At 31.3% G+C, this 15,769-nt stretch overlaps 2 protein-coding genes across 2 annotated transcripts in view; one reads left to right on the top strand and one right to left on the bottom strand.

The window, feature by feature from the left end:
* Positions 1–2,773: 2,773 nt before the first annotated feature.
* Positions 2,774–7,767, top strand: LOC148615731 (cilia- and flagella-associated protein HOATZ-like). The gene is made up of 4 exons (XM_088582266.1): positions 2,774–3,791; positions 4,639–4,677; positions 5,389–5,528; positions 7,369–7,767. The coding sequence occupies exons 1-4, from the start codon at positions 3,557–3,559 to the stop codon at positions 7,531–7,533; spliced, it is 579 nt and encodes a 192-aa protein (XP_088438392.1). The 5' UTR covers positions 2,774–3,556; the 3' UTR covers positions 7,534–7,767.
* Positions 7,768–9,313: 1,546 nt separating this feature from the next.
* LOC148615730 (serine/threonine-protein kinase Chk1-like) overlaps positions 9,314–15,769 on the bottom strand; it is a 28,533-nt gene continuing 22,077 nt past the window's right edge. The window contains exons 13-14 of the mRNA XM_088582265.1: positions 14,544–14,645; positions 9,314–13,447 (exon numbers count right to left, since the gene is read on the bottom strand). Of these exons, the coding sequence (XP_088438391.1) occupies positions 13,337–13,447; positions 14,544–14,645 (213 nt within the window). The 3' untranslated portion in view covers positions 9,314–13,336. The remainder of the gene's footprint in view (positions 13,448–14,543; positions 14,646–15,769) is intronic.

Raw genomic sequence — 15,769 nt, 5'->3', positions numbered from 1 at the left:
TGTTTTCAAAATATAAACCGGAAACGAATATCGAACAGAAAAAGATAACCGTTTGATATTCATTTGATATTCATTTAGAGTTTACATTCTTAAAAGTAGCCAGAAATGAATATCAAACGATAAAATTTTACCGTTTGATATTCAGTTTGATATTGAAAGTTTGAATGTCGAATATCGAACATCGAATATCCAACGTACTTGATCTCGGTTTGTTCTGAAACCAAATAATACTGGCAGTGCTAGCTCTGAATATATTGTACACAGCTGCAAAACAACTGAAATATACAGTTTTTGTCCAAGGAAACATTTTTCAGGCTACAAATGTATGTAACTATTTAGAAGTTGATGAAATTGTTTTATACAAGATTTTTTTAAATATTGATTTTGAAGTGTTAGCTGTGAGCTAGTATGGATGGATTTAGCCTTAAAGTCATTCGTATACCGGTATTGTAATTTTGTTTCATAAGAATTTCGAATGTTTTCTGTTGAGTACATGATTATAACTGAGAAATTTTTCCATTATGCAGTTTTATTCTCTTTTGCTATAGAACTGTTTAACTAGGACGAATGTAAAAACAAAGACCTTATAGATGTAAATTCTTAGCAAACCACACGCTACTAGTTTGGTGCTAAGGAAGAGTAATTGACAGGCTTTTTAGGGAATTGGAAATGGAGCATGTCCAGACACGAAATCTGCCGATATATATGTATATATTTAATATAATAGTGTCACCGCAAAATATTGCGATCGTTCATGCATATTGGTTTGGTGCTGACAGCGATGTCCGTGTCGTCGTCGTCGTCCATATTCACTTGGTTTTCTTGCGATGACTTTAGTTATGGTTGATCAATTGTTATGAAATTTATATTATGACTACTAAAGGAAGGCTCATATTTAATTTGGAGTCATGGCCCCAACCATTTTGAAAATAGGGCCATCCACGTAACTGAGAGATACCGCACTGTTTGTTTCTGTTAATCTAAAAAATGAGAGTCCAGTATTAGAGCAACAAATTTTACCAAGCTAACATACATAAAGTGAAATGGGCAAGTTCAACACATGCAAGAAAAAAACATTGTAATATGTATATGACGTGTGTTATGGTTATGGTAAGCCATGATGGAGTTTATTCCCCATTTATTGATATCAGTAGATATTTATAGTAACATATGTTAATGGATATTTATCAACATGTGTATACTTCAATTACTGATAACAAAAAATGGAGGAGTTTTCTAGACAATGCAAACACGTCCAAGACAAAACGTATGTATGTTCAAATCTGCTCTTTGGGCAATACCAGTCTGTGTCCATACTTGTCCCTCGGGCAATACTAGTCTGTATCCACACTTGTATGTGTACACAGTTTTATCCCGGATGTAGAAATCTCTTATCAATCTTATGTTTCCAAATCAATATTTCTTTCCCATAAAAAGGTGGTAGGCTTATTTGCATAGATTTTAAAGCATTTTTTTACATACAGCCGAATTTTTATTCAATAAGTTAACCAAGTCCAACCGACAACTTAATTTATTTGAGATACCAATAAATCTGAACGTGGGAAAACTGAGTTTTATTAACATATTCAGACATTTGGAAAAGAAAGTTCCAGATACGTTATCTATAAGTCCATCTGTCCAAATTTAAGACAAAATTTACAAAAATTTCCAACAAACGAGAGGGTTCACATCCGAACACCCTACCAAAGTATCAGCGCCTGTTGTATGCTGGGGGTTGAAACCTAATGCATGATTTTTGCGCGGACGCCCTCTTAATAAAAAGCATATACTTTAGATAATTTTTTTTCAACAGAATAGAAAAGAATAGAATAGAAAATTTCATTTTCCAAATTACAAAGCCCATAAAGAGGATATAAATCAAATACAACGATTGAAGTAATTAAGTAAACAATAACACATTACACAGTAGTATTCATGTATCATTATATCATCATAAGCCTCAGTCAGAATCAGAGCCATAACATACAACATAGATATCAAATAATAACAGTATCAAGGCCTATTCTTCTTAGGTCAAAGGAGCTACTAATACATTCCCCAATTTTCTCCACAATAGACAATTTCTCTTGTGTTAATAGACATAAAAAATGAATATTCATCTACATGTAGGTTATCAAAGTTCTGACAAGTGGTAGAAATATACTGAAAGAGTTCATCCCTCAAATTATTATGGAAGGAAGCATTCAATTATAAAATGACGCTCATCTTCAATTTTATTTGTGCAGTTTAAACAGTAACGATCAGATCTATCAATAAGAGTTTTTGTATATCTGACAGCTTCTTAATGAGTGAGCACTGATCCTTAATTTATATAATGACTGTCCTTTTTTAAATCAATGATACCAAAATATTTTTTTCTTTTTCAAAACAATTTTTAAATGAAAAATATGTGTCAAGTTTGCTTCGTCACTATTCATTGCTTGATACTTGAGATGACTCCAGTATTTAAGAAAAATGTAACATAATTTATTTTTTTTATGAACTTTGATCAGATAAATTGTTTATTGCAAAATCATATGAACATAATAATGTCATTAAACAGCAATAATATAACGATGAGACACAGCAAACACTATCACATCAAATGATAAGTAAGTAGTTTGTATATAACACATTACATGCTCAAATCTCTCATAGTATAAAGTTCCTTAGTTTCCAAATTCTTTCAGAAAATAAACCATATTGAAAACTACTGATTTCTTTGTACATTTTAACAGTAAGACAAATTTATTCATATTTGGCCATGAACAATAGTACTTAGGTAGATATTTTAATATAAGTTGTCTATAGGCTGAACAAATCATTGTAAAATGGTATTCATCTTCTATACCTTGCATACTACAACAATAACATATTCTTTCTTCTCTTGGTTGGTTTATCTAACAACATTGAGTTTTAAAACAAAAAACCTAATATACATGACTTTATTTTAACGTTAATGTTTTTCATTAAATATTCTTCCAGTACATAATCTGCTTTAATAAACTCATACATAGTTAACTTATCTGAATTCACCAAAGAAGTAGGCCAGCTGTTAAAACTGATCAAGGAGACGTTCGTTCAAAAAGAATTCGAAATTAATATTAGCTTGAGCAATCCAAATATATTATTGATTCAAAGTTCAAAAAGTAAATTACGAACATATGTGGCCCAAATTACCTTGCCATTTTAACAGTCAGTATGAAGAATCTTCAAAATATCATACACCATATTTGTAACATACATACTTACATAAAGAGTTTTAATATATATTTAACTCCTTGCTTACATAAACGTACATAGTTGCATAAAGTACCAAGTTTTTGATTAGTAAATTAGGTTTATTATCTTTATTTCTAATCAAAAGATTGGATTTCCTCTGGATCTTGCAACCCTCAAACTGAATTATTTTTTCTAAAAAAAAGGTGAAGATTGTAAGATCGTGAGAAATTCGGACTAAAATAATTAAGACCAAGTTAAATTCTTTTTTTTAATTTTTCTTCTAATGGGATAAGGGAGATAAGACATTGAAGGGCGAGGAATTTTGCATTGGTGTATGAGACATAAGCATGATCGTGAACATAAGCGACATGCGTTGATAGCAACAGAAATGGCAGTGACGATTGATTTGACACAAGGAGAATACACAGAATTTAGTGGATCCACCGAAGAAGACATAAGCTTTGCAAAGACATTTTGGCAGTCGGTTCATCTTCAACCGCCAGTAGAATCTAGACTCGTGTCGAGCGACATTAAGCAAAGATTAAGAATTGCCCCGTCGGGTTCACAGAGTAAGATATTATGATTTTAAAACAATGTCTTCGGGCAAAAACCAAGATAAAAAGTATTGGCAGGAAGTAGGACAAAATGTAATAGAGTTAATTAATATTTAACAATTAATAAGAGAATCAATGTTAGAACCAATAAAACATAATTCAAAGATTTAACAATGGTATGGTGAAGATAACTTACCCTAACAGGTAGTTTATTCAAATTTTTTTTTCCAGACTAAAAGGATTTTGTTTAAACTTTCGAGCTTTTTTATTACATTACCATAAAAACTAGGATGTGAAATCACATTTTCGATTGAGTTTGGACAAGTACAGCAAAATTTCAGCATCAAATCTTTATATTTATGGAAGAACTTAGTAAAGCTCTTAACTACATTTAATTTATGGTAACGAAAACTTTGATTGAACCAGTAATACAGAGATTATAAAACATCGCTACAAAGACAGGCACATCGAACAAGTTGAGAAATATATACACCTTTTGAAGGCAAAAGAAACATCCCTGTCAAACATGGCATATTAACAATTGGAAACAAAAATCATTTGTTTTGAGTTTACCTTGTGAAATGAAAACATCCAAATCCAGTAATGGGCAATTAAAACTGTCCTCCTTAGCTTAATTTAAAGTCAATTCATTGGGGTAAATTTCAGCAGTGTATTGGAAAAAGTCGGGATTATTCACTGCAAAAATATCAAGGTAACGACACATATTGTGGTCTTTTAATCAGATTTGGAAGGTTGGCCATTGTGATTCATAACAGTACATGAATAAATCTGCAATTAAAGGAGCACACGTTCACTTGCATATCCGTGCAAATTGCACAATAAAATTCTATTTTTTTTTCAGAATCAACAGCAGTTCATATGTGGAAAGATGAATCTAAAGGTAAAGTAGTAAAAAGAAATTCAGCAATTTTTTGTTTTGTTTTTAAAGCTTAAAAATGAGGTCTGATCAGTCATTTTTACTACATTTTGTATTGCCTGAGTTTTTTCTTATCCCGTTGTAAGCTAAATCCACAAAATTTGTCTTTTTAGCCGATCTAGGGTAAACACTATTTGGACCCTGTCAGAACTTTTGTAAAGTTTCTTTCCATCTGTTATGGTTATCAAGTTAAAAGCTAATGAAATGCTTCACAGAGCACAGCTGGTAACGACTGTAGAGGTCCAATCCTAAATAGATGGGATAAGTACGAACACACCATTCAAGCTTATTACAGATAAGATATTAATTGATTAAATATTTAATACCGGATAAGAATTTGTCCAAAATCAAAGGGAGTTGTCTTATCAAGGTCAATGAGTTTTAGTTGGAAAAGTTCGGTTTTTTTTTTTAAAAACATTGTTAGAGAAAGAAATTGGACATAATAACTAAATAGATCAGTACATAAACCATGCTGCTGATTGAAATAAAACTCAATGCTTTCTCACAAAAGATGAAAAAGATGCAAGTTTAGAGTATGTTTCAAGGAAAAGTATGACATTTTTCCTTTCTTATGAAAACTGAAAACTAATACAAAAATAATCCATAATGATGTGTCTCACATAAGATGAAATACATACCAGTAATTTTGAGGCCTGTATCAATGAACTTTTTCAGAGGAGAGAGCAACAAGAGAATTCCTAATGAGAGCTAAAACAATGGAAAAACTAGATGAGTATGGTAGAATGCAGAAATTTGCCCAAGCTATGGAACAAGATAAAGAATTAGTTAAAAAATTGAGGGATGAAAGAATTAAGGTAGGTATTACGTTAACATAACAATTTGTTTTCTTTCATGAAGCCTATAAAATGATTACACATTGGTAAGATTTCAAATTTGTATACCAGGGATAAATTCTATAATATCTTTATGGTCTGGAAAGGTTTATTGGACTAAGAAAACTATTATCAGTTGTGAGACTCTGGTATCACAAAGAACATATATGGTTTATGTTGTTTTACTTTTTTTTTTGTACATTAGAATTTAGAAGTTTTAAGGCTAAATCCATTCATTAATTCAATGTGAAGTATAACACATTTTCCCGTTCTTTTCAACCAAGAATTATTATTTTACACCAGCAAAATTTATCAAGAATACTGTCAGTTGAGTTAATAATTTCAAGAAATTGTTATTATTTAAAATATTTCTGGTACCTTTTCAGCTTACCTGGCCAAAGGCCAAGTGAGCTTATGCCATCACTTGGCGTCTGTCGTCATCATTGTTGTCATGGACAAATTTTAAAAAATCTTATCCTCTGAAACTACTAGACCAACAGTATGTAAACTTGGCATGATTGTTTCTTAGGGTGTTCTGCACAAAATGACTCTTGGGATTTTTTATCCTTGAAAAAATGTGGCCACCATTACTAAAAATATAATATGGAGGCAAAAGACAGTTTTTTGCAAATAACTCAAAACCCTTTGCAAATTTCTGGCGGAGGTAATATTGTTCAGCATTATGAGATGAATTTAGGCCAAAATTTTATAAACAATTCATTGACTGATGTAGGAGTTGCGGCCTCTGAAACAGTTTTTTTAGCATTTTCGCATTTGCAACTTTGAAAATCTTCTGCTCTAAAACCATTTAAGATCATTTAATGAAAAAAAGCATAATAATTCTTTAGTGTATTGTGCTCAAAATTACTGTTGTGATTTTTAATCCATGAATAGATATGGCTGCCTATACTAAAAACGGAACATAGGGGTCACAAGAGGTTTTTTTTTCAATAATTCAAAAAATGTTGCCTTTGGCAAAATTCTGGTTCAGGTCATAAAATTGCTATTAAAAGCATTTCCTGCATTTGACAATGCAGTTGATTTTAAGTTAGCTTATCTCATTCCTCCAGTTTTTCAAATAAGCAAATGGTTAACCAGTTGAGCGATTCAGGCTCTCTTGATCCTCTAGTTTTTATAGTAATAACATCAGCTTTCTTTTTAGTTACATCAGTTTAAGTTTAGTAAAGGCATATTGTAAAACTAGAGCTCCTCTTGATTTTTTGGTAATTGTGGCCTTGATCTAGACCTACTGACCTCAAAATCAACTTGCATTCTGAGAGTATTGCAGGGCAATACAAATTCCCCTACTGAAAGAGAACAGAATTCAAACTTCATGCAAAATTTGTTAATAAAAAAAATGTGGAAAGTCTGCATTAGTTGTCCAAGTCCAAGGACCATAACAGCAAAAAATCAACAGACTGAACAATTTTCAAAACTTGATATATATAACTTGCCATGGTAAAGCAATGCACCAAATATCTGCTAGCATGACGGAAAACTTAAGTTTATTGCATGATTTTTTTAAGTCCAAGGGCCATAACTCAGCAAAAAATTGACAGACTTGAACAATATTGAACTGGGTATGTAACTTGCCATAGTAAAGCAATGTACCAGATATCAATTTTTGCAAATTTTTGATAAAAAATCTGTTTGTAAAAGCTTATTTAAAACAATCAAGGCTAACTAAAGTTGTGTTGAAAACCACACTTTGTAAACCCATTACTGCAGAAGGTGGCAACAAAATTACACTATTATTTTGCTAAATGTAAGTTACCCACTATTATATATTACTTATCACCATTATAAATACTTCTATTCACAGAAAGAAGAGATTTCACGAGGTAAAGGTGTAGGAAAGAGACCAATAAAAGAAGCTTTTGTAGAGAATGATATAGACAACCCACAGGAAGAGACATCTGAAGATGCTCTAAGACAGTTAGATCAATTTGATAAAGATAAATATGGTGATGAATCAGATTCAGACTAGAATTTGCTAATTTTTTTTATGTTTATGTACCAGTCATCCAAGCCATTCATTAGTTTTTTTGAAAGATCCAGGAGTTGTTTCTGTGGAATATTTTACATGATTGACAAGCCCTGTATGTGCTGATAAACATACTAATATTAACTACTTGGATAGTAGCCATAAACAATATAATGCACAAAGGGGGTATGGTCTGGAAATATGTTTGATGAATAATTACATGCAATAAGTCAGAAATGTATGTTTGTTTTCAGTGTTGCAATGCTGACCTTTATATGATGCTTCCTTAACCATTACTCTATATGTTCCACTATATTTCATTTCTAATACAAAGGTTATTAAGTAATAAGCTTGGATACACACTTTGTTTTGGCCCACATGAATACATGACATGATATACCATAACCACAGGATCAGGACAAAAGCCCCCCATGAAAATTATTTTATCAATTATGAATAATATTTCTATTAATACTGAAAGTGTAAAATTTGAAATTTAATTTCTTTGCAACTCAAACTACGAGGACTGATATCATCAAAGACTGAAATCTTCAGTCGCCAATCGTCAAATATTCACTGTCACTGATTTTGGCATACTTTAAACATCCGAAATGGTACAAATGTGATATGCTCTAAATTGGGGGACTTCTGCAAAAATCTTGGTTCCCTTGATATAATTGAGTACTCTTTCATAACCGCTATGATCCCAATGGCAACATATAGATATGGGTGTACTGATAATATATATGACCTTTATATAATCAATTGTAACAAACGCCTGTGTTTAAATCGGAAACTGGGTAATATTACATAAATTCAATGCTAACCGATCATTTTGTCTTTTCATGTAAACTTCCTGTCCTAAAACAAGCAAAAACACTCATAGACATGTGTATGTTTTTAAAAAGGTACGTTGTAGTGATCTTTGGGTCGCTCATGATATTGACAGGGAACCAGTATATGAACCAGATTAAGCAGCTGGCAATGAATATTCATAAATATCAGGGTGTGCTAATGCATATGACCTATAAAGTCTTGCAACTAGCCTCAGTGCCTGAATCGGAAACTGGGTAATGTACAAGGCTAACTGGTCATTTCATGTAAACTTCCCATCTCATTCAAGTAAGAAATACACATAGAACACACATGTATGATATTTAACAGGTACATTTTTATCTTGTATAAATCAGGAACTATAATGCTGTGACAGTGAAAACAGCAAAGATCTGCTGGATCATGTGGCATATAACTACACATTAATGCAAATCATATGCGATTATTAAATACAGAAATTACGAGTGCAAGAAGTCGCTAACACTATTAGCGACTTAAAAATGTATAAATACTGGAATTACCATCTGGGAACATTTATTATCCATTGTAATATACTTGGCCCAAACCTGTCCAAACCTTCAGAAAAGCACCGATATATTACTATGTAGTTACATATGAATCTGTGTAAACCCAATCCTTAACTGAAAAGATCTTTGATCAAGGCAGGTTTCACTTCATCATAGATAGAATGTGAACATGTAATACAGTTTCCTTGTTTTATTGAGTATTGAATTTTGAGGATTCAGTTGGTTAAAATGGCCACTGCAAACTGATACCCCTTCAACACTACCTTATTAGTGCTCTTATGTGTTTCATTTGGTTGGACTGCCCATATGGCCAATGATATATATACAAGTTTATCATTCATTTGGTTCAGTTGTCTACAATATACCTCAAGTTTTTAATGTTATTAATATATGAGGGAATAAAATACCAAAAAAAACATGCATTTCTGAAATAAATTGTTTTATTAAATTGTGTTTGATAACATAACCTTCTATTTGTTACTCTTGTGTAGATAAATACATCACATTCTTTTCAACATTTAAAGCTGACAAAAGTTAAGTGAATAAAATGTTCTGAAGAAATGCAATGTCACAGAACGTGACAGTAAGTCAGACATTGCATAGATTAAAGTTTACTCTAGAAGAAAATAGACATTTGGCATATATAAAGTTATTGCAAGTCACTAAAAAGTAAAGCACAATTTCGCATTACAATTAAAGTAAGTTTTCTATTCTACACTCCTATTAAACATGAGAACTTTAAATAGAATGATGCTTATTTATCATTACCAGATGGCTAGACTGTAAGTATGTTATTACAACATATTGACCATAACTTCACAAAAAGTAAACATTTTTGAATGATCATTAACAAGAGGCTCTTGAAGAGCCTGAATCACTCACCTGACAATCCATGCCCTATTAACTAATAAAGTAAAGGTATCATGCTTTGGTACCATGTTTGACAAAAAATTGCTGAAAAAGAGCATATATTGATGAATGCTGCGAGTTCAAAAGAGTACCTAAGGCACTGTAAAATGTTGGAAATGCCTTCGAAGTGTTTTTAGAACCTCTGAAAAAAATTTGGCAGGGTCCCCCAATGCCCTATTATTCCACCAGATCTGAGGGGGCATTAGCCCGGTATACATTTGCTGAAAAAGAACATAAAATGAAACCATAAACCATGGCTATCCAACATTTTCATCATCACCATTCTTATTAGGAGAGAAATCAAAGCAAGTATAAAAATACGAGGGAAAATCGACTCCCAGAACAATCTTTCGTCATCACCATTCAACTTATAACACCTAGTTTCCAAAAAAAAAAAAAAAAAAATCATAGTAATCAGAGAATCTGGGGAAAATGGTCACAAAATGGCAGCCATTTTGAAAATTGCCGCCTCAAATATAATTTCAATACTGCCAGTCAACTTAGAATTTCATGTTTATGTTATGAGTAGCTTTCATTTTCATTATTCTTTTGTACATATAGTTGTGGAAAAAATAATCAAAAAAGCCTTTTGACCCCTATGTTCTATTTTTAGTAACGACTGCCATGTTTTTTTACCAACGAAAAATTTTAAATGATCAGTTTGTGCAGGAAATCTAAAAAAAGTATGCCATATTTTATTTAATTCTGTTGCAATTGGTTTCAGAGAGTTGTACACATGAAAAATGACCAAAAAAATCAGTTTCAGGAGCCATAACTCCTACAACAGGAAACAAATCATTTTTTAAATTTTGGTGAAAATTTCTGCAATAATCCTTGCCATCAGAATTTTGCTGAACTCAATGGTTTTTGAGTTATTTGCAAAAAAACTGTACTTTGACCCCTATATTCTATTTTTAGTAACAGCAGCCATGTTTTTCACCATTCAGAAATCCAAACAGTTATTTTGTGCAGGATACCCTATAATACAGCAACACCAACTTTCATTAAATTCTGTACAGTAGGTTCTGAGGAGGAGAACATTTTTGAAAGTAATAACATCAAAAACAGCAAAACACATCCAAAAAAGGGCAATAACACAACATGGGTCAACAGAATTTCACTAAAATTTGACCTTAGATAGATCTCATCATGCTGAACACTTTTATTCATGTCAAAATTTGGTTATAAAACCTAAAGGGTTTGGAGATATATGCCGAAAAATGCTGTCTGACCTCTAAGTTCTATGTTCAGTATCTTCTGCCATGTTTTTAACCAATTAAAAATCAAAAAAATCATTTTGTGCGGGGATACTCTAAGGAACAATCATATTAAGTTTCATCCATATCCATTCAGTAGTTGTAGAGAAGATGTTTGAAGAATTGTTAATGACCACAATGACAACAACAAACAGCAAGTAATGGCAATAGCTCAAGGAAAGCTAAATATAGAATGAGATTGGTATAGACTATTAGTGGCAGATCAAACTACCAAACCAACATTTGGAAATTTTTTTTCTTCAAAATTTGCAGGGAAAATTGAGCAAACAATAGCCTGGAATACCCTTTTCAAAATCTATGGATTCGTGCCTGGACTTTCTCAGAATATATTGTACCTGCAAGTACAACAAAGAAACAATGGAAGGCAAACTTTATAAGACTGCTATAATATTGTAAGCAAAGCTGTTACTAAAATCTAGCCAACTTCATAGTCAGTTTTAACTAGAGCATTTGGGAAGGTTTTCTAGCACCATACAAATACAAAAAGCTTTGAAATAAAGGTACTACAAAACTATTAATCTGAGATTATGTATAATGGGCTATTCCAGGATGCCATCAATTATTGAAATTATTTGATTTTTTTTTTTTTGAGGGGGGGAGGGTGGATGTCTGATATGATAATCATTAATCATATGGTGCTCGATTCATATGATAATCATATGATATTGAACATATGATAGTCATATGATTATCATATGATTATCATATGGTAAGTTTGGCTTAATAACATATGACAATCATATGTTTGTGAAAGACATGATTATCATATGATAATCATATGTATACTAAAACATATGATTATCATATGGTGCTTGATTTATATGATAATCATATGTTGCAAACCATATGATTCTCATGTGTGGCACATTTGCCTGTGTATTTAAAATAGGAAATCGTTGGTTGGGGGTTAAATTTTAATTGAAATCTATTGGTGGTTCTAAAGTTCATAGGCATTCTGCCCCCTGGGACATTTATTCATGAAATCTCCAAAGTATATATTGATGTATTGTAGTATGAACATAAAAAAGGTTTCTTGAAAAGAAAAGAATAAATGATACTGAAAATACACACCAACTTTTTCTATTGAAAATTCCCACTAAATAAACAATGATATGTAAACATATAATTAATAACCAAATGATAACAAATGACTAATATATTTAAAAGTACATTCATTCAGCTTTAAACTACATTTGATAATCATACACATGAGTTATGCATTTACAATACCAAAGCAGGTTCAAGGTCTTTTAAGGTGCTACAAAGATGACCAACTGGTGGTGAAGTGAGACCAAATAAAAAAATATACAATAAATCTCCACAATAAAATCTACATACATTTTTTCCACACAAAACCCTACATAAAAACTGGCAAACATGCTTAGATCTCAGTGGTATAACAGATAGGTCTGTAAATGGAAATGATTTAGAGGTAGGATTTTCATCGGTGAGGTTATTTCAAATATTTTGACCAGAGAACTAATAGTTTGGAACATGGTTGCCCCGCAGATCTTCAAATGATTTGAGACCTTACTTTGTTTATAACCATCATCTTTTACAATACTGTATAGTCCTATCAAATTCCATACAAAAAATCTGATGTGGTAATAAAATCCACAAATACAAAAAAGATTGAAATAACAAATTTTGGAGAGAAAAAAACTAATACAAGAAATCCCCATAATATCAAGTCAACAGTTTCTTGGAACTTGTCAAATAATAGCATTATCACTGATTTGACTCCAATGTATTAAGTGTACCCTTTTTATTACAGTAAACTGACCACTGTGCCTATAGTCCCAATATTTTAGCTAAAACACTTTCAGTAATTTTCATATCTCACAGTCTATGAAGTTCTCTATAAAATCACCTGAATGCAATTAAAGATAAAATAATCAACTCATACAATAACATTAAACTGATGAAACTTTAAGCAATTTTCCATAGTATTAATAACTTATTTTTAAACATTCAATTAAAAATATGACTTCCACTAAAAGTCCTCAAACATCAAAATTGTAACACTTTAGATTTTATTTAATTGCTGTTTTGTTTCCTCAACCATTTAATGCATTACTTGTCAAACATTCCTATCTAACAACCCATAATCCCAATTTAACAATCATCAAAAAGAAATGCCAGCATTTGATCTTACAAAACCATACAAAAAATGCTGGAATGTGTTGCTATGTAACAGTTGTTCTTTACATTCAAGGTACATATAGATAATCATCATTATACATGTAGGTGGAGATCTAATTATCCTATCTGTGAGGGAACAAGAGGCCATGCTGGGGGGATCTTGCTTATAACTGTCTTCATTTGATTCTTGATCCTTATAAAATGTCTCTTGAACTCTATGCCATCACCCTGCAAATAACAACAGAACATTTAATTAACTGATTTAAATATTAAATTTTGTATAATTTTATTATTTTTTGAAAGACATAAAAATGTTATGTAAATATTGTAAGTGATCAAATGTTAAACTGTTAAATTTTTCATTTTTACCTTTGACCATACAGACTAAAAATATCCTTTCTAAAAGCAGTAAAAGGAGAATGGGAAATTATCCCTAAAAGTAAGTAAACTGCTATTGTAGCTAAAAACAATGTGACATCAAATGATTACATACAAATTTAGCATATTTACTGGTATATAAACATCGCATTAATTTGCATATAAGTAATCCTTAAAATGATATATACGCAGCGTCACATAAATAACATATTGTTAAAATTTGAATAAAAATATTTTCTAGGACTTTATTGACACCTACTGTCGTTTAAATTGTCTTAAATGACTTGCTCATTCGTTTAGTGCATACACACTCTCAGTCACTGAGTGAAATTTTCAGAATTTTATCTTAACAGACCTACTACGAAATTAGGCTTAATGCTACTGTTACTTTTATTTGAATGCTTGAACAAATACTTGAATATCTGATGTACAAATAAACTAAAGTTCATGTAGTCCAACCTTTGTTACTTCAAGTAATTAGAATATACATAGATGTCAATACACAATTAGATGTTTGACATATTTAAATGTACAAGTCAGCAGGTGTCACTTAGTTATGTACCTCAAAATTCAAATAGCTGTTCTATTACTTACACATATAATATAAACGTAAAATTAAAATAAGATTGAGCCTACATAGAAATGTTTTTGTGTGCTTAGATAAAATTCTAAAAATATTTGCCTGAGTTAGTATATATTATAGATATGATCTGCAGTAGAAAAATACAAATATTATAAAAAATGAATTTTCAAGATTTTGTTTTTAAGATTTAAAAAACTCAAGACTGTTATTAATTCTATTCAAAGATGCTTCTGAATGCAACTATAGTAGATTAGTGTTAACTGTCACAGAAAGGCAAATTTTGATTTTATCTAACACAACAGATTTACTCTTTTTTCAAACTGTCTTGTGGAAGTGATAAAAAACATAATAAATATAAAATACCTTTGACAGTCTAAAATCCAACAATAGATTTTCTCCCATCTCCAATATACATGCCTTAAACACTAATGATACATTCCTTTTGTCCATTGTAGAAACTGTTACCTGAAAAAAAAATACAACCATTGATTAAGAAATAGAAATATTATCAGATTGGTAACAGAACAACAGGCACCCAGGAGCCTGAATTGCTCACCCAGTGAATTTTGTTTACTTTCAAGGGCAATAACTTTAACAAGTTTGACTCAAAGAAAACTTTGGCAAGACTTATCATAAGGATCATTTCAGCAATTGAAAGTGTCTTTTCTGTCTATTATAGTTTTCAAGATATTTGCTGAAAACTGCTAAAAACACCACTTTTTGCCTTTCAAGGGCAATTACTCTAACAAGGAGTTGTCCAACATCTTTTGATCTAATGCAGAATTTTATACGCCTTATAATAAAGAACATTTCAGTAACTGAAGAATTTTGCTAATCCTTACAGTTTTGGAGATGAATATGGAAAAAACTTCTGTCTGGCCCTTATTTTCTATTTTAAGTAATGGTAGCCATGTTGTTTGATGGACCAAAAATCACAGCAATAGTTCTATGCAGAATACATTCATACCAAGTTTGGTTCAAATTGGTCCAGTAATTTCAGAGAATATTTTTAAAAGTAATAACGCTAAAAATAGACAAAAAACATTGAAAAAGGGCAATAACTCCAACATGGCTTAGGTCTCACTAACCACTTCCAGGTCAAATGGCCACCCCCCTATGTAGTACCAAAAACACACTGAACCTAGACATATGCATTGTAAGTGCATTATTTGTGTGTATTATGATTAAAAGTAGTCAAAATAAAGCTGAGAATGTGTACTTTAAAATCATATATGTAATTAACTACAAAAGTGTATGAATATTGTTTACATGTGTGTGAGTAATTTGCCTCCATGCTGTCAGTTAGCAGACAGGTAAAAATGTGGATTTTCAGTATTATTTATTCAAGTAAATTTTGTGAAGAAGTTCTACTATGATCGTACCATTAGCATAATGATTTTGGAAGCCTTATTTTCCAAGCTTCGAAACGGTATGCAGCTTTAAGATGTCATTTGTCCTGGGAATTCACAGTGAGACTTTGAAAATTACTTTTTTAACATGTAAAGTAATGGAAACGTTAGAAGTGGTTAGTGAGACCTTAACAAATTTACACCAAATTCTGACCACAGACAGACCTCATCATTCTGAAC

Source organism: Perna viridis, chromosome 5, assembly GCF_037379345.1.
Source record: "Perna viridis isolate PV_CMFRI_1.1 ecotype Kerala chromosome 5, ASM3737934v1, whole genome shotgun sequence".
NCBI lineage: Eukaryota > Metazoa > Mollusca > Bivalvia > Mytilida > Mytilidae > Perna > Perna viridis.
The sequence above is the reverse complement of the archived record's forward strand: the minus strand, read 5'-3'. Positions and strand labels throughout refer to the sequence as shown.